Source organism: Mesocricetus auratus, unplaced genomic scaffold (genome assembly GCF_017639785.1).
Source record: "Mesocricetus auratus isolate SY011 unplaced genomic scaffold, BCM_Maur_2.0 Super-Scaffold_100009, whole genome shotgun sequence".
Classification (NCBI taxonomy): Eukaryota; Metazoa; Chordata; class Mammalia; order Rodentia; family Cricetidae; genus Mesocricetus; species Mesocricetus auratus.
The window spans coordinates 13,473,773-13,498,834 of NW_024429193.1; the positions used below are offsets into that span (position 1 = coordinate 13,473,773).

The following is a 25,062-nucleotide window of genomic DNA, read 5'->3' on the forward strand; positions in this document are numbered from 1 at the left end:
GAGTAGTGAATGCGTTGTCTTACATCATCTATACGAAAGAAATGATTTTGTGAATTGCATGGAGTGCTTTAGTACATCAAGTAACCTCTCTTCACTCAACTATGTTCTCCAGCTAAAGATACCAGCTAGCAAAAGGTTAAGATGAGTAATATTTTAAATATAAGGTTTATTTATATAATAATTTAGTATATCTATGACTGCCTTTTAATGGTTATCTTGCTATCTTTTACAGCTATGTAAGAGGTATGGTTATGAAATCATCCTACTTCAAGTTACAAAAATTTTAATAATAATATTATGTTCAGATTACTTTTTAGATGTTGGCATTGCGGCCACCTTGATTTATTTTTTCCTTCCCCGTGGTGGATTTTAGTGCTCCATGGTATTTCACAGTTTCTAGATCATTAAGTCACAAATTTGGAAAGTTTACTGTGGTCTGAAACCTGATGGGTAGTTGACATAGAGACCTCTGCAAAGATATATATATATGTCAGTAGGCAGAATCTCCTAAGTGGCCCTACTGATGATGGTATTTGTACGACCAAACAGGAAGAGCAAATTGGCATGATCACTCTGTATGGGCTCAGAAAACATGTATCTAGGAGTGGAGTTGCAAAAGTAATGACAGGAGTACCAGAAGAATTGATTCCCTTAGCTGTTGGGGTGGCACCAGAGGGTGATCCCAAGATCATGAGCCAGACACCTTTCCCACTCACCTCACTAGACTGGATAATGGTGTGTGTGTGTGTGTGTGTGTGTGTGTGTGTGTGTATTTGTGTGTGTGTGTGCAGTGTCTGTGGAGTCCAGAGGAGGACATTGCATCTCTTGGATTTGTAGGTACAGGCAGTTGTGAGCTGGTTGATATGGGTGCTAACAAACAACTCTGGTTCTCATGATTGAGCAATGAACTGTAGGGGGAAACTTAGTACTCCACCATTAGCCATGTGGCGTATTAGTGGCGCATACAGATGAGGTAATAAAAGGATGGCTTACCGCACTGCTAACCACACCCACTTTAGGCGTGACTAAACACGTATAGAGACATAGGCAGTGAACTACATCACTAGCCATGATCTCTCCATCCCCATTCAGTTATATTTTTTATTGTATAAAGTCTATTAACTGCCTATGATGTTCTCCTAGTGAAGAAAGACCCCCTCCTCCCCTAGCAATGTCTCCTTTTGCAGAGATTACTGAGTGGCATGGCTTAAAGTTGCATGGAGCCATTGGGAAAGAGTCAGTAAATTGTATTTGGGAAACGATGGAGCAGCTTAAAGATGTGAGAGCTGAGGACACAGTGACAAAGCAGGAAGCTACACATGGTTGCAGCGAGGTTGGAAACCTGCAAAGCAAATTCTCTTGTCATAGGATTTACGAGATCATTCCAGTGGTTCGGCATGTACCACGCATAGGGACATGGATTTGCCTGAGAGTCAATGAGGCCTAAATCACTCAACTAACAAAAGATTCAGATAAGTATTCTTTTATTATCCACCTGCCACAAACTGAGCTTCCTCCCTGTGACTCATACTGGACTGAAAAACACATTTGACCTCACCAAGAATTGAGTCCTGGCCGGGTGTAAACAGCAAAATGACAGTTAGAGTACAAATCACTTCTCTTCTAGTTTTAAATTCATTTAAGCTAAAATAGACCAACTACCACAGATGTTTATAGACTGTAATTCTGAGAGCCGGGAAGGAAAGTAGTTTTTCATAAAATAAGTGATAACAAAGACAAAGGATTCTCTTCAATCCTCACCTACCACATAAGACATAAAAAATAAAAGCTGTTCTCAAATGGTGACTCCACAACACTCTTTCTCAGTTTACAACAGGGAAACTTAGTGATTTTTATCTTTATTCTTTTAATGTTTAAAAATCTTTGTTAGTTAGAGATCATGCTTTTAGAATAAAAATATGTTCACTTTAAAATTTAAGCCAAGTAAAGTGCAGCACATGACTATTAGACATAGAGCAGAGGATAGACAGCCTACAATTCACAACCCCAGAGAAGCTAGAAAACAAGGAGGACTCCCTGAGAAGGGAAAAGAGACAAGATCTCCTGAGTAAATTGGGTGTATGGGAGGTGAGTTGGGGAAGGGAGGTAGGAAAAAGTGGAGAGAAGGGGATGGTGGAGGAAAATGCGAGGGATCGGGAAGGTCGAGTTGGGGGACGGACAGAGAAGGAAAGAGATAACTTAATTGAGGGCTTAAAGAAAAACCTGAAACTAGGGAAATTTCTAAGAATTCACAAGGATGACCCCAAATAAGAATCTAAGCAATAGTGGGGAGGCTACCTTAAATGCCCTCCCCCTATAGTGAGATTGATGACTACCTTAAATGCCATCCTAGAGCCTTCACCCAGTAGCTGATGGAAGCAGAAGCAGAGATTCACAGCTAAGCACTGTGGCGAACTCCTGGAATCCAGTTGTAGAGTGATGAACAAAGGGATCAAGACCATGCTGGGGAAACCCACAGAAACAGCTGAGCTAAGAAAGTGGGAGCTCATGGATCCCAGACTGACAGCTGGGGAATCTGCATAAGACCGAACCAGGCCCCCTGAACGTGAGTGTCAGTTGTGGGGCTTGGTCAGTTTATGGGGCTGCTAGTGGTGGAACTAATATTTATCCCTAGTGCACAAATGGACTTTGGGAGTCCATTCCCTATGGAGGAATACTCTCTCAGCCTAGATACGCAGGGAAGGGCCTAGGCCCTGTCCCAAATGATGTGACAGACTTAGAGATCCCCCATGAGAGGCCTCACCCTCTCTGAGGAGTGGATGGGGGTGGGATGGGGAGATAATGGGGGGCATGGGAGGATGGGAGGGAGAGAGAACTGAGATTTGTATGTAAAATAAGATGGTTTTTAATTTAAATAAAAATTAATTAAAAAAAGGAATACAACTCCTAAAGTCACAAGTTCAGAGGAGGAGAAGTATTATTTAATATTCCATGTGGCATTAAATAAACATTGGCTCAGGAGTAAAATAGATGATGACTTGAATGTTTCTTGAGACATTCTTCTGTGTCTGTACAAGTGATATTCCTTGAGCCCTGGTTTCCTTGGTTATGATTTCTATGATACAGTGCTGTGCCTTCTTAAGGAGGCTCTGAGTATTAAACAAGACAATATACATGAAGTATATGTAACAGTAATACAAATGCTTTTGTTAAAAAAGATTAACATTTTTGCATTAGTGCATCTGTGTAGGGGCATTGAATCCCCTGGAACTGGAATTATAGACAGTACCATGTGAGTAGTGGGAATTAAATCCAGGTCCTCTGGAAGATCAGTCATTGCTGTTAACCACTGGGACATCTCTCCAGCCACTTGACACTTATGTAAAAAGAGTTAATGCTTAAGAGATGACTTGGGAGATAAATATTCTTTACACATATTTATGCACATTAATTGTTAGACAATAATAGCTAAAATACAATTGATAAGTACTGATTCATTCCATCTAGATCCATTCTATTTCCTATTGTTTTATGTTATTTCCACTTTTCATAATATGTAAATCTGTTGTGAATAGAAATGAAATTTATTTAAAGATCTTCACATTTATAATGCCCCTACAAATAGAAGGAGAGGTTGTGGATAAGAAAAAATAATTCTATACGATATTGTAGTAGGTAAAAATAAAAATGAAGATGTATCATTTTATATGTACAAATTATTAGTTATATCTCAATTACTATAGGTAGTTCATCTAGTAGAATAAAAACAGCAAAAGCATGACAGTGTGTTAGCATGATTCTAGAAGGTATAGAGCTGTTTTTGTCAATCACATCAATATGAGGTAACTCTTTTGAGGTTAACATACTTTTGTGTTACTTACTCTTTGTCCTTTAGGACCCAGACTCCCAGGTGCGCCTCTTGCCCCAGTAAGACCCTACATGTTGGAAATTAAGAAACTCAGTTATCAAATTCATAACATTGTTGCCAGAATAGTAGCTACACCTTTCTTATATATGCATTTTTAGTGATGAATTTTAAGTGATATTAGTAGTTTCCATACAAATAAATTTTAATCAATCAAAACCATGTGTTCTACTTTAAAGTATTTCACTGTTTGGAAAAATGTCACCCCTGTCTGAAATGGATTGGGAGGCTTTAATATTCATTGAACTAATAGTGTCAGAAGGACTGTACATTAACAATGGAGGAAAGAGAGGTCCACTTAGCCAGTCAAAACAGTCTACTATAACTGATCCATCAAAGAAGCAATGGCTATCACTGTTATAATTTCTTTGTTGTTACTAAAGATATCTATTTTAACCCCACATGTAAAATTTATGTATTTTATGAACCTATGAAAAATGCCATGATTTTAAATTAATATATCAAAAGTAGATTATAATGAAAGTTAACTTGCCATTTTAATGTCAAGTTTAATGATATATTAAGTCTCCTATAAAGACATTAGAAAATAGCACAAAGTACTGGCTATAAATATAAACATGTAGAAGGCAATTATTGACAATATGATCACTTAGTCAAATGATGGTAGTAGGTTCCTCAGGTGATCTTCACAGTTGTGGGCTTTTGGCCAGGTTTACACTACCAAACACAAAACCTCTCCTGGGCACTAGGTCTCAAATGCCACCATAAAACAGTTGGTTCCTCCATAACCACCACACCACTATTGCACCAGAGGATACAGTTTGCCTGGTAGCATGCAAAGCTAGAGTTGGTTAAGACCTTCAGTGCCCTTCTCTACCAGCAATCCACACAGCACCTTCTAACACTGTGAAGGCTAAGCCTCCAGGGACTTTGCTGACCAATTTGAGATTGTTCTACGCTCTGCAGCCCAAGTACATGGTGTCTTTGGCTCTCAGGTCTTTCCTCTTTGTTATGGTGAGTAACAAGAGCAATGCCAATACCCAGGATTGTTTTGGATTCCTTTGGGGCCTCCCTCATGGAGAGGCATCCTGCTCCTGGCACTGAGATTTTCATTTAACAACCCATGTCTTCTGTTTAGTTATGAATTTCGGGTACATGAAAATGGACTGGATTTTAGGACCTGAAGTTCATTCATTCTTTTATATGAGTGAAGAGATTGACAACCATACTCCAGTCTTCCTTCTTTTAGAACTCAATGTATCTGTGGCTATAATAGACAATCAGCTTACCTTTTAGAACGGGAGCATCATGAAACATAAGATAAATGATTTCTGTGAAAAGAAATCCTGCCCTGACACTACTGAGGCTGAACCTCTTTAGACTCGTGTTAACCATAACTGTCAAACCGTAACAAGCAAATGTTCTTTCTTGAGGGGCAAGATTTAATTATCTTTCTGAAAACAACAGATGCGATATATTTAAAGCTCAAGTTTTACTTACCAAAGGCACACTTCCTACCAATTTTAACTGTTTGAGAATATTTGCAAATTTTAAGAAAAAATATGTTAAAATATCTGCTTGTGTTTTGTTACTTCCTCTGATCTCAGTTGTGTTTTGGTGACTGATTCAACTTCCTTACAAAAGGAAGATTATATCTATATCTATATAATCTATATATCTATCTGTCTGTCTGTCTATCTACCTGCCTGCCTGCCTGCCTATCTATCTATCTATCTATCTATCTATCTATCTATCTATCTATCTATCTATCTATCTATCTATCTCATGTTTTAGTTTAGGCTAGAGAACTGAAATTGGTTGCTATATGTTGTAGGGGGAAGGGAAATTCAAGATACTGAGAAATATGACAGAACTCTCATACGGTGTGAAGACAAGCAATCTCCACTGCCTTACACACGACTGATTTTACATGAGACCCCAAAGATGGCACATCAAAGGCAACGGATTTAGATTAAAGTGGACACTCAAGAAGGGATCACAGAGTTTGTTCTATACTTACAGGTAATCCCAGTGGGCCCATGGGTCCTGGAGCCCCGGGAGGACCTTCGTAGCCCTATGATTGAAAGGAAATATGAAAGAAATAAGATCAGTGACTTTCCTTTAAGAGGAAAAAAATCAGTAAACCACAAATGGTAACCAAACAACAGCTTGATAAAGTCACCCTTTCCTAACTGCTGTACTTGAAGCCCAGGAAATATTCTACGGTAGGACCGTAAAAATTAAAGATGTGTTTACATAGAGATGTGCATCCATTTATTAGGTCCATCCTTGCTTGGCAAAGAAAGTCACTAGGTAGCACTGCTTGTTACAATACCAGGAAGACACCTTTCTTTCCTCTTTCTGTGATAGTATCTTACACATGAGTATGCTCTGTGACACATGTTATGAGTTACAAACTTCTAAGAGACGTTAGGAAACTCCAAACTAAGGAAGGTGGATGCAATTAGTCCATCAGCTTTCAGAAAGAACACATGCATTATGGGACTGTGCTAATTCTGAAGATGCCTTAGGAGGTAAAGATTTTGAGTTGTGTTGAGTTTATAAAGATGTCAGGTTTACTACCTGTCCCAATTAGAAACTGCTAAAAATAATCTTGAGGCATTCTTCTGATGGGACAGAAATTAAAAATGATAAGTAGGAAGTGGAATGAATTTGTAGATAGTGTTATATGCCACCAGACATATTTTATATTTTTCTGAAAGGGGAAGTCCTAAAATGGATAATAATCATTCTTTTAATTTCCTATAACACAGGCTATTTAATAAAATAAAAATACAACTCAGATGAAAAACTTGACAGTTGCCATTATCTTGAAGATATAAAAGAATAAGATAAATTTTTGGTACTTAAACATATGACCTCACGGCCAGAGCTGGTGGAAGAGTGGTTGAGGACATATGTAAAATGAACTTTGTTTGCACAAAACATGCAGAATTTTAATTGAATATTCTTTTTAATCCAGTATGACTAATTTATTCTCCCATAACTGCAGAATAATTTTACTAAGGCAGCTTATTTTTATACTTTTTTTGTGGATTTGGTACCATAGAACGTCATTCTAGGATATAAAGCAGCTAAAAAGGAAAGCTCAGTGGAAATTTACTACAAAATAACATTTTCGCTTAAATTCCCGTCAAGGTGGGTCTACCCCTTGGAGGCTTTAACTTAGATGAATTAGAAATCGAAGTTTTATATCATTCAACTCTTACCATGACACCCTTCTCCCCCTGGGGACCAAGAGGGCCTGGACTTCCACGTTCTCCCTTTTAAAACAAGAAACAAAAAATCCCCAACATTGAGGTATGTTAATGATAATTGATTTGAAGATAGAAAAGAAACCACTGGAGCCATAAATTGAATGTATATCTCATCTTCATTTTCAATATCTTTGAAACTTTGCCTTTTTAAACTTACAGTTGCAAATCTTCTAATATGACAGTTCTCTTGTTTGCAATCTTATTAAAATGAAGATAGAAATTACAGATAAACAAGATCTTCTAAAGAGCATGTGGCTTGATAGAATTTTATAAATGAGAAATCTTATGATTTTATAGGAAACCTCAGAGCATGAAATTCCTGAGAACACAAAGCATATTGAAAAGCAAGCTTTATCTCTAGAACAATTGACAAAATTATTTCCCTGGTCTGTGGGTCTCAGTGAAGAGCTGCAGATCTCATTCTGGACGATTGTGGGAATCAAGTCCCTAACAAAATGCAGTCACATTAAAATTCCTTGCATTGTCAAAATCTTCCCTCACTGAATAATAACCATATCAGAATGAAAAATGACAGTTAAAATCGAATTACTTCTGTATTTTGTTATATTACTAATAATGTCATTAAGCATATGTTAAGAAGTTATATTACATGACAGGGATATATTTACAAAGTTAAACTTACATTCTACTCTCAAATAACTATAGATTTGCTATTAGTAGAGATGAAATAATGAGAATTTGACTGAATTGTATGCTATGCAGAATTCATTCTCATTCCAGGAAGGGAAGAAATCGGAAGGATTAGAGGGGTATAGAGGGATTTCCTAAGAGGAGGGGAAATTAATAGAGGCCAACAGTTTGTCTGTCTTTAAGATTCTGGGATAGAAGAGAATATACTAGGTGAGCAATGAGACTGAACACAGGAACAGGTGTTTAATAGAGCTGGAGGAAAGAGAAGAGTTGTCTGGAAGTTTAGTTTTCTCATTCAAAACTGCTTTACATTGCTAGAATTATGGACTGTTTTTCTGGACACGCTTCCACACTGTCGGTTCCATATTTGCTTTTCAGATTACATCTGGACAACCAGCAGGGTATCCTACCCTTTACAAATTAGAAACAAACATATAATTAGTCATATTTCAACATATTTAGGAGATTACATAGAGGCAATATGTTATATTTTTGAATAAATTTCCCTTTTGCCAGCATATATTAATTGTACAAAGTAATAGTTTTTACAATCACATTTCCAAAATGCATGCATGAAGCATACCTTGACCATACCTTACTGTTTCTTGGGTTTCCCTCCTTTTTTCCTTTTATATCCCTGATGGTCTCCCTTCTACTCTTACTGAATTCCACACATGGGAGAAACCATGCAATGGCTATCCCTTCAAGCCTGGCTTTCCCCCTTAATATGATGATCTCCATTTTCAGACACTACTTGAAATGACATCATTTCATTCTTTCCTTTAAATATCTATTTGGGGTTCTAAACGCTCTTGGATGCAGACATCTTTCCCCATATTTGGGATTTTTTTTCTGCCCGGCTTCAGCAATTAGAGTCCTTGTGCCTGTTCAGCTCTTAATCTACATTGAGAATTTTTATTCTCATCACATGACCATGTCCCAGAGCTCTTGAAAGTCATGGTCATGACTGCCTTTCTTTCCTTTTCTGTCGGAACATAACAATTCCTTAGTCATGCCTTCAACCTGTGAAACCTCTTTTCTGCTTAATTTAATGGCAGTGTTTCCCAGAGTTTAAAAATTTTGATTTATGGTGCTCTTCTTTTCCAAAATTCCTATTTCCCCCTAGAATCTACTCATTTACTAAATTTCTCATATCTATTACTGAATTTCAACTCTAAATCTCGAACTGCCTTTCTCACCCCATTCGTCTGTTTGTTTGACCCCCCTTTGAGGTCGCTGGTCGTTTTTAAAAGTAAACTTTTGAATGCTTTGCCTAGCATTTCAACCACTTCATTGTTTTTGGATTCAGTTATTGAGGAGTTGTTAACTTTTGTGGGAGTCATATTGCCTTGTCTTTCCGTTTTTCTTGTGTTTCTGTGTAAATATTTTTGCCATGGTTGGGATATCCCTTCTGGTTTTTTATTAAAGTCTTCTTAGTGGTAAATTTTATCTTGAGCTCTCAATCTCCACCACTACTCAGAGGAGAGGAAGCAGATCACAGTAGAACAATTGAAAAAAACAAACCATACATTCAAATGCAGAAAATACCAATTAGACATATCAACTATATTCCCTTAGGGAGAGAAAAGAAAGGAGCTAAGACACTTACAGAATAAGGTGAGAATTGAAAAGCTATTCAAGCTAAAATTATTAATGATTAAGTAATAAATGAAGACACAGAGAATAAGCAACAATGGAAAGAGAGAAAACGTGTGTTGACAGCAGAAGAAGAAAGTATTAAGGGTAAACAATAACAGAAATTCAAGGCAAAACCAAATCCTCAGAGAGAAAACAAAACCAATCAGTATTTCCTCCTTGCTGAGGAGATTCCATGCTCTTTCCTAGACTTGTCTTTTTTGCAGTTCACTTGGTACTGGGGACAGGGACACACTGAGAAGTGCTCTTCCTATAGCTCCCAACAGATGAGCTATAATGGCTCAAACAAGGCTATTTGCAGGCTGAGCCCCATCGCGCTTTTCGACTAGGTTTGATGACTATGTGAATTACTAGGTCGAGTTACTGCCAGCGTACAGGCTCAGCAACACGGGAAAGTAGAACCCTCCTTCAATTTGCTGCTGCCATTTGAGCCGGTGGGCCACCTGGTCGGATGGTCCCTTGTGCCAGAGACACTCTATTAGTTTAGTCATGGGTCTGGGAAATGACCAAGCAGCTTTTATGTTTTAACCAAGTGTTTCTTGGACTCTGACGTTTTGTTGGAGATGTGTGGCTACACAGGAAAGTGCGGAGTCTTTAGTGCTTAGCACTTAACCCTGCATCCTCTAGTCTCCTCCAGGATGGTGAGTGCCTTCTAATCAATCAACATAAGATGCCATGACGTTAGCCCGGAGTTCTTAATATAAAACAAAATAACAAAAGGAATTACCTTTTCACCAATGCTTCCGGTTATCCCTACTTCTCCAGGTAAACCAACAGGTCCCTTGTAAAAAAGAAATACAACAGAAAGTATGCATACATTACATCTATCTTGTAGCATCCTGGTTTTAAATGGCCTATAATTAATTACTGTTTCTATCTACTTCATCCTATTTGAGGGAGGGATTCTTTGTAGAATTAGTACATAGCCTACGATTTCACATTAGAATTAACTGATTCAGTCAGTCAAAAATACCTGAATGAAAACATAGTGCCTAATAGATACTTTGTTGGGAGAAGTCTCTGTGCTTATGAACTAATAATCAACAGGATGCTATAAATATATCTTCAGTTTTCATATCTACTTGGTACGGTTATGTTAACATAAAATCATTTTTGTGACTACCTTCTTTGAAAGTACCTTAACACCCACTCATGTTCATTTATTTGTCTAGTCATAAAAGAATTTGATGTCTGTTCTGAGTGGCACTGGTTGCTGAGGTAAACAGATTCAGGTCCTGTCTTGATGTCATAGTTAGCTTCAGCTATCAGTTTGACACAATCCATTGACACAATCAATTGAGGAATTACCTCCATTAGCTTGGCCTCTGGGCATGTCTGTGGGGGCATTTCCTTAGTTGTTAATTGATGTGGTAGGAGGGATGAACCTGGGTTGTATGAACCTGGGTTGTATAATAAAGTGAACTGAGCAAGTCTGAAAACCCAAGCCAGTCAGCAGTGTTCCTCCATGGTTATTGCTTCAAGCTCCTGCCTTGGCATCAAATGATGATGGGACTAAAACCCTGTATATTAAATAAGCTCTATCCTTCCAAGTTGCTTTGGTTGTGGTGTTTAATACAGTAACAGAAATCAAACTAGGGACACTTGATGAATCGAAACATAACACAGAAGGAAAACATTAACAGCTATAAGTTTGGATCTAAGTGCATAAAGGAAATAACTGTGATTCTGGAGTATGAAAGAGAAGGCATTTTAGCAAGGGGAGTCTGGGAAGGGATGAAGCCAGACGTTAATCTGTAGCTTGAGTAGGAAGAGATCAGCCAGGCAAATGGAGAAGGGAGGCAGGGTTTCCAGGCTACTATACAGCCTGAGTGAGTGATACAGTTGTGCGGATGAATGGAAGAAGGCCATAGGCAACGCTGCTTTGAGGAACATGACCTGGGTTCCCTGTGTCTGTATTTGTGAATATTTATCATTCCTTCTTTAACCGATATAGAGAACAAAAAGAACAAAACGGAGTGAGTATTGGAACAGGAACACATCCCTGTTCTTGATAGCATTTTGTATAATATATATTTACAAATACAAACCAGTGAACTATGACCAATGGGTGACTGAGCAGAATCTAACTTAACATACAGTATGATTTTACCCATGTGGGTCTATAGGCTTATCTGTTTCCAGATCTAATTGGCTGGCTATCACACGATCCTGGATGCAGTAACATGCATTGGGCTGTGTGTGTGTGTGTGTGTGTGTGTGTGTGTGTGTGTGTGTGTGTGTGTGTGGTTTCATCCTCACAACCACCGACTTTGGTCATGTTAACTAGATTCTCCTTTGGCAGATGCTGTAGCTAAGTCAAGCAGGGGAGTTTAAATGGTATGACTAAGCTTAGATGAACACCAAGTGCTTAAAATGTGGATTGTGTTTTATTTTGAAAACTATAGTTCTTCAACAATGTGCATTTTTTCTTTTCTATTTATATCTTTTTAAAAAGATTTATTTATTCAGTATGTATACAGTGTTCTGCCTGCAAGTCCACCTGCATGGCATAAGGGGGCACTAGATCTCATTATAGATGGTTGAGAGCCACCATGTGGTTTCCGGGAATTGAACTCAGGACCTCTGGAAGAGTTAAGACTCTGAGCCATCTTTCCAACCCTCTCTGTTTGGATCTTTAATCTTATACATGCATACATACATACATACACACACACACACACACACACACACACACACACACACACATATATATATAATGCTGCTGTCCTCTATTGATTTTTTTGTTTTTTTATAATAATTTTTTATTTAACTTTTTACACATGTTACTCCCAGTTCCCTCTGCCTTCCCTCCTCCCCCGCTCCCCAATCCCCTCAGCCCCCCACTCTATCACCCCTCTGTTCCCCAGGGAGGGTAAGGCCTTCCATGAGGGATTTTCAGAGTCTGTCATATCATCCCAGGCAGGGCCTAGGCCCTCCCCCATGTGTCCAGATTGAGAGAGCATTCTTCCATGTGGAATGGGCTCCCAAAGTCCATTTGTGTGTCATGTATAAATGCTGATCTACTATCCAGATCCCACAGATTTCTGAGGCCTCCTCTCTGATGTGGTACAATGCTTAGGCATAGCTTATTTCTTATCTTTCTATTCTATTCCATTACTAATTTTCCTGTTTTTTCCCTTTATAAACTTCTCTCACTCAATTTTTTCAAATTCTTCTATATCTGTGTTTAACTCTCCTTATTAAAACAAGCAATCTAAGAGAGGTTTAAATCAGTCTTAAGGTCTGAAACCACAGGCTTTAAATACGTTTGAATACGTAAAATTAATAGTGAATGACTATTTAATACGAAACCATCCACACATTTGGCCATACTAGGTGAATTCATTTTGAGAAACCTATCAAGTTTCATTAGACTTGACATGCCATTGATGCACCTATATTTTTATATTTCTGAAAGTTAAAAAAATCCAATAAGCAAATGTGATTTGTCAGTGAATTTGAAAAATATCTGTTTCAAATGTTAATATGTGAAGAAAAGGGCATGCTAGGTTGTGTTATTCAAAATGTTCACTGCTTATTTCTGTAGAACAATTACATCCCTGTGCCACTTCTGTTAAACTTGCCATGGGTCTTACAGTGCTGTTAGGCTTGCCATGGGTCTTATAGTGCTACTCAGCATGGGAAGAAAATTATCATCCATCCTACTCATACTAGGCTTCTCTATGTAGCTTATTTAGAACAAAGACAAGATGGAGGGCATGACATTTGTCAAGCTGTATTTTAGAGGCTACAGACTAACATGATTCAAAGAGGCTCTTTGTGAACCTGGGCCTAGAATCCAGATGGCTTGGAACAGACACAGGCAGCTCCCAATGGTTAGGGAGCAAGTGAGAAAGAAACTTTTGCTATTGCTAGGCACTGATATTTTGAAACTGTGATTCATCGCAACATAATTTAGCTACTCTGACAAAGTTGGGAAGATACAGTACTCATTTACATGAGAAACAACTAGATTTTCCCAGTTTTTTTTATATCCCTTGTGATGACAGTCCCAAGGCAATGGGGAACTACTTCAATTAAAAAGCCTGGCTTTCTTAATTGCTTTAGAAGCATAAGCAACGAAAACTCTGCATCATCTTACAACACTCAATTTTGTGCTTATTTTGATCCAGGGGCTAATATTTTTCCAAAGTTACAAATGAGTTAAAATAAGCATTGACATAAAATTGGAAAACTTGAATCTAGCTCAGACTGCTTATGCAAAAAGATGTATTTCAGAAACTCCTTAATTACCAAAACAAGGCAGCATTGCACTCCCAACAACAAGATAATTACCACCCACAGTAATAATACAATGAATAAGAGGGCGTTAATGAAGAGCGTTTGGAGGTAAGAAGAGAAAACAAAATACTTATGTTGGAGGAGAGCCAGGAATGCTCAAAGAAATCCAAGGAGCAAAGTTTTGAGGGAAGAAAGAGCATCCTTGGTAAGGAAGAACTTGAGAGAGTGATGAGACTTGGCATTGTAGGATCAATGGTAACCTCCAAGCACAACTTCAGTAGCCCCTGCACGTTTGGACATGGCTGTTGAAGGGTTAAGAGTGTCCGTGTGAAGGAAGCAGGTGAACAGCTTGTGTAGCCAGCTCGCTTAAGAAATTTGGCTGCAGAAGGAGGACAGAATTACCATTGGGGACCATGGTTTGCAAAATTATCCTACTGAGAACAGTATTTCTGCTCTGCCAGCCAAGTAAAAGAAAGCTCATCTATGATAGAAGTATACTGCTGAATGGAAAGCAATTATATTTAAGATATATTTTCTCTCTGTTTCACAGAATGATTAAAAAATAACAACAACAACCTGATATCAGTGCCTAATCCATCGTAAGTGGTTTGGACCAATACATTTGCAATAGGAAGGCAATGCTACTGGTGTAATCTCTCCCACAGGTGATCTCTTAGCCTGCTCCCCATCTCTAGACAGCCTCCTTGCACGGGAAATTCTTTGCAAGTCACAGAACTCATGCTGGGAGATGTGCAACAGCCGATGACTTCATGTTTTTATGTAATTATTATTATTATTATTATCGTTGTTGTTGTGGTGGTGGTTTTGTTGTTAGTAGTAGTAGTAGTAGTAGTAGTAGTAGTAGTAGTAGTAGTAGTAGTAGTATGGTTATTATGATTACAAATGCTTTCCAAAAGAAAAGATCACAGTGCCCTGACGTGTTTTCATATTCATTCATGAAACAGGCACCCCTATACAAGTGAGATCTAGGACAAGATACAACTCAGAATCAGGAACACATATATTTCAATTTTCAAGTGCTCACAGCTAATTAGGATATGTGAGCACAGTTGCAATTCATTTAAATAGATTACCAATGGATGTTAGGATAGCAAAGGAAAGATTCCTGGTTTTATTCCTTTCTATTCATCCTTTTTCATCAAAAGCAGTGTGGGGAAAACTGGATGTTCACAGGTAGAATGCGGAAACTAGATCCCTGCCTGATATTCTGTATTAAAACTCATCTCCAAACGCATTAACAGAAGGCCTCCATGTGAGACATGAAACTTGGAAAATGTTAGAGGAAAAAGTAGAGGAGGTACTTCAGCAAACAGTCATAGACAAAGTCCTGAGCAGGACCTAGCTACTCAGGAGCTGATGTCGGCCACCAGCAAATAGGAACTCATGCAACTAAATGTGTCTGCAGAGCAAAGCTAACCAAGAGAAGATTTAGCTTACAGAAAGAGAGAAAATACTTATGACTGATACTCTCCATCTATACAGCTTTCCTACTGCTGACTTAGTTCTCACACCTCATAATCTCCCCAAAGTAAATGGCTTAAAATAAGAAACCCTTACTTTACCACTGTTTCTGTAGGCCAGAAACCATGGGATAGCTGTGACTTAGGACTATGACATAAATGTAGTCAGAATGAGACTAGTGAATTTACACACTGTCATGTCAGCTGTATTCATTAACAGCGTATTAGTCCACCCTACACCCCCCCCCCTGGCATGCCCATGTGTATACATGCACAGAGGCTAAGGAAATGGTTTGCCTCTTCATCTCTTCCTTATTCCTTTAAGACGGATTTGCTCACTGAGGCTAGGCTGGCTGGCAGGTGAGCTCCCAGGATTCCTGCCTCTGCTCCCCAATGCTGGGGTCATAGACATGCATAGCCATGCTCAGATTTTTATTTTTACCTGGGTGCCAGGGATTTGAACTCAGGTCCTTTTGCTTTCACAGTTCTCCCCACTGAGCCACCTCCCTGCCTCAAGGCCATCCTCCATCCCCAAAGAAGGAAGTTAGAGCACTCTTCTCTGAGGGAGGAATAGCGAAAGATTTATAATATATTTTTAATCAGTCATGATGACTAAATGCTATTGTTGGCTAGCTTTGATATTGTATTAAAACTTTGATTCTTGCTTATTATTTACTTTCTGTAGTTTTTCTTAGGTTGCATATTTCTATCAGAAACTCTAAATTATTGTCAAAATGATGTACACTTTTCTATAGATGACATGCATCAAATTTCAGTAACTACATATCTATTATGTTGAACGTACCATACCGATCAATTTAGAATTAATGAACACCAAGGTAAAGCAGATAACAAAAGCTGCCAAGAGATAAAATGGTACAGAATTCCGGCAAGACTGAGAGTCACAACACATGATGTATGCTTATCTTTGACATTTTCCCTGGAACACAGCCATGCCTACCTACTTGCTTATCAACCCTCTGTGCGAGTATAATCTAGTGTAAAACAGACCATATGGCTCACACAATTCAAATCTGCTCTGTTGTGTATTTACTGGAATACAAAACAGGTGCGGAAGCCATCGTCTTCACCTTTAGGAATTACCAACAACATATGCTTATTGGCAAGGGATGCTCATCAATACCTTTGTAAGCACGGAATCTGCATCTAACACACAGCGAGGGACACGACGGCACCTTCAGCTAGGAGCTAAAGAACCATGTAATAATTGAAAACATTTCACTTTCTGCAAACTGGGGTATGCAATACTCTATTTAAAGATTTTGTTAACTGAAGCCAAATGTGGAAGGTCAAAAAGCCTGATGTGGAATAAATCAACTTTTAGAATCAAGAAGAAATATTATTTTCCTCCTAAAGTCAGTAAAAACTTTAAAATGTTCTATTTCTATTTTCTTTAGTAACCACATCCTACTGATTCACTCAAATAGTAATATAACATTAGAATATTTCCTAGCTGAAAGAGGTGCTATACAACTTTTTTATAAAAAGGTCCTATACTTAACTGTTTTCAAAAGTCACTGTGTCGTAGGGATTTGAGTGCTTTATGGGAGTTCAAATCTTCAACGTATAAAGAACTGTGTGACAGGATGAAGGATCGCAGACCTCAGGGCTTTTGAAATTTACTTCAAAGTACAGTTTACAAAGCAAATTCCCTAGAGTTTTCTTCTGTTGCATCTTATACACCTATTAGCTTTAATATTTGTATCAGGGTTTCTATTTTCTTTTCAAAACTACACCCTGACAATCGTAAACTCTACCGAAATGAAGAAAAATCACTGATATTTGACCACTTTTTACTTTTAAAATGGCAACTTTCCGTGTCAATCTAGTGTGGACTTTTGGTGACCAGACAAGCAAAATGGAAAATAAATCCATTTTCTAGCACGGGATGGGGATGTGTGTTGTCACAGGAACCATTTATCTGTATCAGGTCTTCAGCTCACAGGCCTTTGTCTCAGAAGATGGCCACATAGTCTGTCGTCAGTTTCGACAGAGTGGAAGGGTGTGTGGGAAAGGACAAGTAAGTTGAGCAGTGAGCATCAGACTAGATTTTCTGCTTTCTTTTCTTTTGTATGTATGTGTGTGTATGGAAGCAGTTACACCCACGTGCACATAGAGACCAGAGGTTGGGGTTTGGGGTGTCCTCTCCCTATCGTCATCGTTGCGTCTCACTGGTAGTCAACTGTTGGCTACACTGACTGGTGAGCAAGCCCAGGGAACTACCTGTTTCCTCCCTACCAGAGCTAAGGCTTTTATTTTTAACATGAGTTCTGGATATTCAAACACATATCCATACCCTTGTGGGACAAGAACTTTACCAAATATGCCATCTCCCCAGGCCAAGATCCTTTGTATGTATGTGTGTATGTATGTATGTATATATGTATGTATTTTTATGTGTGTGGGTGTTTTCCCTGAATGTATGTCTGTGCACCATAATACATTCCCTGTGCCTGCAGAGGCCAGAAGAAGGCGTCAGACACCCTGGAACTGTGGGTGATAGTCTGTTGGACGCCACCATGTCTATGCTGGGAATCCTGGTTCTCTGGAAGAACAGTCTGTGCTGTTAACTGCTGAGTCATCTTTCCAGCCACAAGAGTCCTTTTTAAAAATCTGATGGATGCGAAAGACCAGTGAGGGCTCCTGGGAGGAACATTCAGTGTACAGATGAGCATGTTGGTCTAGGGCCAAGAAACCCATGGACCAACAGGAGAAAGTGGTAAATAAGACGGGGTGCCAGTTGTTCCCTAGACAGTGCGGTGTGGAGAGAGGAAAAGACAAGGAACATTTGCAGATTTAATTATGCATGGAAAGCAAACTGTCAAAGGTGAATAACGTCAGCTGGCTTTGTTTTTTTTTTTAACAGTTTCCCTCAGACTTTTTATTTTACTGTAATTTTAAAGCTACTACCTGAAGCCTTTCTGATTATTTGTTAATTATCAGTTTCTAAATCACCAGTCCTTTGATAATTCATTCACATTTTCAAATGAAATCCATAAGCTCAGAAATTATCCCACAGGCAGTATGAGCAACCAACCTTCTGTTTGTTTGCTTGAATAGATTCATAATATGCCGCTATTCCTGGGAGGTGGGAAACAGTTGGAGGAAGGTCACTGAGGAAGTCTTGGGGGACAGATCTTTCTCTGTTCCCCTCCGCCCCCCCCTCTCTGCTTGCTGTCTACCAAGATATCAAGAACAGCCCCAGAACATGCCACCATTGCCGCAATGCTTGGCACAGATACATGGGTTCAGCCTTCTTAAGCTGTGAGCCAAAGTAAGAATTCCCACTATAAAATGTTTCTCTCGGGCATTTGGACACAGCGACACAAAAGCCTGGGTAGTATGTTTGCTAAATCCATCACCACTTAGGAAGGCATGACTTTATCACTCCGAACGGTCTAAAAATCAGAAAGGACACTCTGTCTCTTACATCTAGCATACTTACCAGAAGACATGAGTTAAATATATTTTGGTTAGATTAATACTTCCTGGATGCAGAAGACAATAAATATTATTTTTACTAAATCAATGAGCAAATTAAATAAAATAGAAGTGGTGGACATGGAGACAAACCACTGCACCCTTCTATAAGAAATGACTCACTGCTTTTTAATCAGCACCTTTCAGGTTAAAGAGTCCACAGACAGATGTGTCCAAGCCAGATAAAAGTACAAGTAGAAAAGTCTGGCCATTTTGGCTCAATGTGTGACTACACTGATGGGTTATATGTTACCCTGAGCTCACCAAAGGGATGGTTGGGAAATAATCTCTTTTAGTGGGAGGGTGGAGAAAACTATGTCAAAATTCTTGATTTATTAGTCATACTGACCAAACTCAAGAAACTCAAGAGAAAATTAAACTCCCAGCTGAGACAAATTTGATGTGTTGAGGACAATAGAAACCTAGTTCAGGGAAAAAAAAACTAGACTTTGGGACATCTAGACAGAGGTCCTTGAAGAGTTCCAACCATTAGATCCTAACTATTCCAGCTTATAGAAGTGGCCTGTCCTTTCTCTTCACAATTACCACCGTCCCCCAGCATGCACTGCCCCCCCTGATTTTACTATTACTCTGTAACTGCTACGCTGCAATCACATGCCACCTAAGAATTTGTTGTGTCTGCCATAGACAGCACAGGCCATACTCCGGAGAGCAAAAGGTCTGGCTACTGTATACTGACAGCAGCTGGTGAACAGGGTCTTACTATAGCAGTGCTTCGCCAACACGGCATGCATAAAATTAGGTGTGGAAGAAATTAATTTGTTACCTGAGTAAGTTTTTTCTCTCATTCCTGTGACCAAATACACGACAGGAAGCAACCGAAGGGGCAGAGGATTTATTTTTTCTAGTGGTCGAAGACATAGTTATGGAGGAAAAGACATGATAGTATCAGTGAGAATGTACAGTCTGAACTCTTGACATTTTGGTGGCCCTGTAGGAGGAAGAAGAGGAGGAGGAAGAGGAGGAGGAAGAGGTAGTGGCAGTGCCTGCTGGCTATAACCTTTAAGACCCCCCCTCCCGGTGAGCCACTTGCATCAGTTAAAATCTCCCTTCCAAAGGCTTCCCAGCCTTCAAGACAATGCCAAGCATTGAGGACCAAGTGTTCAAACACAAGAACATTTAATGCTTTGATGTTTCTGAGCACTGAAAATACACTATCCATAAATGCTGCTTAGCAAAAAGAAGAATAATTTTGTGGAAATCCTAAGCTCATTAATATTTTTCAAAAATGTCATGAAATAGATTGTTTCATTTAGTCAATATAACGTTATGCACCACATTCAAGAATGCACACTGCTTGTATGCTCGTTAAATTTAGGCTATAGACAAGTATTTCATAATTTTATAGGTTCTTGAGGGATTGGAGAGGCCTATTTGGGGTTATAGAGTCTCTACTCCAGGCTCCTGCCACACAGATTCATAAGGCTCCCCCACAAAGTGTCACTGGATTGCCTGCCAAGTATTCATGTACAAATGTCAGCCTCTGACATTTCCCCATCAACTATCCGATTCTTAGTCTCTAGGATCAAATGTGCAGTCATTAAAAAAAAAAAGCTCAGAATGAAGCTTTACCCCAGGCAGGTCTGGCAATGATCAGGAGGCTATGCCTGGAATGTCTCTGAGCAGATGTGTCAGTCACACTCATGTTATGGGAAACATGAGAAAAGAAAGGCCACTCATTCAGCATTGAACTTGCCTGGCAGTGTGGCTGATGATGGATCTCTTGGTAATAAATCAAAGGTGATAATGTGAATATCGACAGAGCAACCGCCTATCTTTATTGAACTTAGGCTATCTGTTTTTTTAGTAAGTTGGATGAGAAATAAAAGGAATTCTCCTGCAGTGACACTTGTGTTGCAATAACATCTACACTGTGTGCTCTCCCTGAGACTAATAACTAGCAGACCCTTTCACATGGAGGGGCGTGCACTTAAAGCACAGAACATTTTTTTCATATATGATGGAGAAAATTAATTCTGGATGTCTTTTCAGGCTATCCTTATAAGAAATGTGGCTTTTGTGAGTTCCATACAAAGACACAACTAGAGTGAGAAAAATCTGCTCCCTTTCGATTCCCCTCCCTCCCACTCACCCCACATCATTCTAGCTAATAATGGGGAAAATGACAACAGGAAGTTCCACCTACTGATGCAAAGACTTCAGTTCTAGGCTAACAATGAAACTCTGAAGAAAGTCATTGAGCCAGCCTTGGTCTCACCTTCCTACTCTGAAAATCACGTGAGCAAGACCCCTCCTTTTCTACCTCTCAGCTTCAAAATCCAATTTGCTCATAAATAAGATGTGTCATGCAGGTGCTTAAGAAGCATTAAACATCTTTTTCAACACCCAAGAAAGAGATACACATTTTCAAAAGAAACAGATCTTCAAATTTTCCTAGTGAGGAGCCTTATCCAGCATTCTGAATCCACAGGATCACCCAGAACCGATTCACTGATAACCTCTATGGCAGTCAGCTATGGCCTCTGAGATATCACTTTCCCCTGAATGCCTAAGTTGGCATCCTAGTCTTTGTATGAGGTCTTTGAAATGGGTCCAGGGTCCTGTTCAGTTTGATCTCTTCTTTGCATGTGCAAATGACCATAAATATTTGTAGAAGGAAGGCACCATGTAAGTTAGATACTGGTTTCTCAATTAAAATAACTGAAGTTATGGAAATCGCCACAGCATATTTTCATAAACAAACCTGCGGCCTTGTTTGCCTTAAGTTTCAGAAAAATTAGAACAGAGAAGCAGAAGATGCAGAGGGATGAAGTTGCCCTCAAGGGACTTTCGTTTTTCACTTGTCATTGACAAGTCTTTCTTCAGTTTTCTCAAACCTGTACTGTGGACGTTTGCAATCACTCTTGATTGGTCCTGTGGCACCTCCAGAGCCCAAAGGTAGTGTGACAGTTTGAACGTAACTGCCCCCATAAGTTCCTAGGGAGAGGTATGGCCTATTTTGGAGGACATGCGTCACTGTCGAGGTGGACTTTGAGGTGTCATGTATGCTCAAGCCACGCCCAATGTCTCAGTTCACTTCTTGTTACCTTTGGATCAAGATGTAGAACTCTCATCTCCTTCTCTAACACCATGTTTACCTGCATCTTGCCATGTTCCACTATGATGATAATGGACTAAACCTCTGCATTGTAAGCCATCTGCAATGAAATGTTTTTCTTTATAAGAGTTGGTGGGGTCACAGTGTCTCTTCTCAGCAATAGAAACCCCTAACTAGGACAGGTAGGATAGTGTCTTTGAGACACAATGCAGCGAAACCTAGAGAGGTCCCTTGAAAAGTGAAGAAAATCAAAATTTGACATGATGAAATCACTTCGACCATAGTCCTCATTTATGTCTTGTGTTATGATCTTCCCCGGTATGGCTTGATCTTATGATAATGAAAAAAACAGAAGAGCTATTTCATAACCTAGACCAAACTCAAATGCAAAGTATCTCAACTCAGTGGGAAATATTGCACAGAGAGAAAATATTTCATGGTTCTTAAAAGTATTTCCTGGCAATAATCTCAAGTGTTTGTTGGAGGGAAAATGATGAATTCTGATGACATCCTTTGGATTTACATGTGGTCCATATATAAATGCAAATAAATTCATTATGTTTGCAATCAGTGCGCGACACACACACACACACACACACACACACACACACACACACAATCAACAAATGACAGCCACACCACCTGCTGGCTGGCTTGAATCTGGTTTTTGGATTTGAAATTAAGATCCAGAGAAATCACATTTGTGCTTATTTCTCTTTTTGTTAGCGAAAAAAGACAAATGAAGCAGGGTGTACAAAGGGCAGATGCAATAAAAGCTGGTGAGTCCTAGATACTGTGCACCATTTTAGAGCAGGGAGACACACTACAGCCTGCGGCCCACTCCTGCAGCTGCCAGATGTCTGTTTTTATAAATAAGGTTTCACTAGAAACAGAGCCAGGCTCATCCATTCACTGCTGTCTGTGGCTGGGGGTTCACACTACAGCACCGTAGCTAGCTAAGGGAATATGACAGAGCCTGCATGGTTTGGGATTTTAAATGTATAGTCCTCGTTCACAGGTAGGCTCTGAGCCCACACATTACACAGGCCGCAGGTTGTTTTTTAAAAGGAGAAGCGTTTTCCACTAAAGTGTTTCCAGGTTGTCATTGGGCCATCATATTCTATCAACACAGTCATTCCAGCAGGAGGCTCCAAGCAGCCCTTTACCTCAGTCCCTTCCATTATTTCCATCTTTGAGTTTCTTAAATTCAAAGAAATCAACATATTCTCTATCTTAAATATTTTCACCAAAACGGAGATCTTTACCATTGTACTGACACATGAATATGTATATAAAAGAAGATACAATATACTAGTAATGGACAAAACCTGTTGCATACAAACATACCTTAAAAGGAAAACTATTAGAAAACATTCTAACAAATGCCAGGATCAGACCCTTCTAGATAAGGACTTAACACACACTTTCCTCAAAAGATGTGATCCATACCATAATGCCCGCACCCAAGAGATTGGAAATACGTTTTCAACCAAAGACAGAATTTCCCTGTCAACACGCATGCTCTTATAAGCCAAGCCAAAATAACTTGTACTTCTTGTTCTTAAGTGTATCTTATGTAACAGAGCAGGATTTTCAATAACATCATATGCATACTTATTTTGTCATTGTCTACACCAGAAACCACCTAGGGACAAAGTCTTGTTTAACCGCATGCCTAGAAAGTGTTCAAAAAGTGCTTTTTGATGACAGATAAATAAATGAATACTGAGGTTCCATCTTTCCTTGGCTATAAAAGTCTTTCTATTCCTGGAGGCTGAAGAGATGGCTTGGCCAGTGGTTAAGAGTGCATACTGTTCTTACAGAGAACCTGAGTTCAGTTCCCAAAACCCATTGCCAGATGCTGGTAACTACAGCTCCAAGGAGATCTAATGCCTCTAGCCTCCACTGGCATGAGCACTCCTGTGTGTACTCATGCAGACACAGACACAGACACACACACACACACACACACACACACACACACACACGCACGCACGCACACACACACCTTTAAATCTTTAGAGGACATGCTATTCTAAAACACAGCAATCCAGATTCCTGGTGAAGAAAATGCTGGGATGCTAGCTTTTATCATCTTTATAAATGATAAAATTATCTCAAGTCACTGGAGAATACTTTTCTTTACTGATAAGAAACTAATAACTTTAAGGAGCCTATCAGTGATACAAACGTTTAAATACCTGTGAGTAAACTTAACCTGATACAAAGATCTCCTCACCGGACGCTGTAAACACTGATGAAAGAAAGTGAAACTGGGAGAACTAGCAGGCACACGCAGGGATGAGAAGAATCAACATTCCGGTGCTGTCTAACCGGGGTGGTCTACAGACCAGTGTCGTCCCTGATTAAACTCCAGTGAGGTTCGTCACACCGCCTTTTGATGCTTTCTGTTTATTCACTCTTCCGTTTCTGGAGACAGAATAGAATCTTTTCTGGCCCATTCTAGCTGAGGGCAGCTTTGAGATCCAGATCCTCCTGCCACTACTTCCTGAGTGCTATGTTGACAGGTGTGCTCCACCACACCAGGCTTCCTGTCTAGTGTTTTATGCCTTCAGAAACACAACACTAGACTTTGCAATGGCTTTTTAATCAGACTCACAACGCTGTCTCCACATTTCAGGAGTGATATGCTCTGATTTTGGAAAACCGGCTTCTCAAATGTGATGTGCTATTTATATTCTCAAGTAGGAAACACAGGTGTTTACTAAGAACAAGGTAATCGGCAGCCCATTGCAAAGTGGTCCCAGGTTAATCTGGAAACATTAACGAGAACACCCCGCAGCCCTAACTTCACTGTGCTACCTAGCTACAGCAAGTTATTTAAATTGTCAAAAACCCCCAACTCTTTAAAGTATAGAATAGGATTAATTACATTTACCAAGATATTTATGGATATTAAGTAATATAATATAGCCAAAGTGCCTGGTGTATCCAAGTTCTCTATGAGTACCTATTTTTTTTTGTAACATACTCAGTTAAAGACCCATCTGAGGATAGCATGTATCATGGGTATCCACTCTGCATAATTTTTCATTACTTAGGAAACCTGTCATTCATACCATTCAGGAGGTTGGCATTATTTATAGCTGTACCCTAGGCATATGTAGCTTAGAAACCAGAGAGGGTGGCTGACATTTTATAAGAAGATGGCAATAAAACTCAGAATTGCTGAGGTCAAGTATAATGTGCTAGTAAAATGTGACATTAGTTTTTCCTCTTTGGTTAAACCATGTTCCCACCTTCTGCTCTCTTCCTTCAGGGAAACAGGGCTTATGATTTAGTAGGCCCCTTTAAATTAGAGCCCTT

At 39.3% G+C, this 25,062-nt stretch overlaps 1 protein-coding gene across 4 annotated transcripts in view; it reads right to left on the reverse strand.

Moving 5' to 3' along the window:
- Col24a1 (collagen type XXIV alpha 1 chain) overlaps positions 1–25,062 on the reverse strand; it is a 261,191-nt gene that overhangs the window by 113,112 nt on the left and 123,017 nt on the right. For all 4 annotated transcript variants that reach the window (XM_021233967.2, XM_040751646.1, XM_021233968.2 and 1 more), the window contains 4 exons: positions 10,160–10,213; positions 7,078–7,131; positions 5,868–5,921; positions 3,843–3,896 (listed from right to left, as the gene is read on the reverse strand). In XM_021233967.2, coding sequence (XP_021089626.2) covers positions 3,843–3,896; positions 5,868–5,921; positions 7,078–7,131; positions 10,160–10,213 — 216 coding nt within the window. The remainder of the gene's footprint in view (positions 1–3,842; positions 3,897–5,867; positions 5,922–7,077; positions 7,132–10,159; positions 10,214–25,062) is intronic.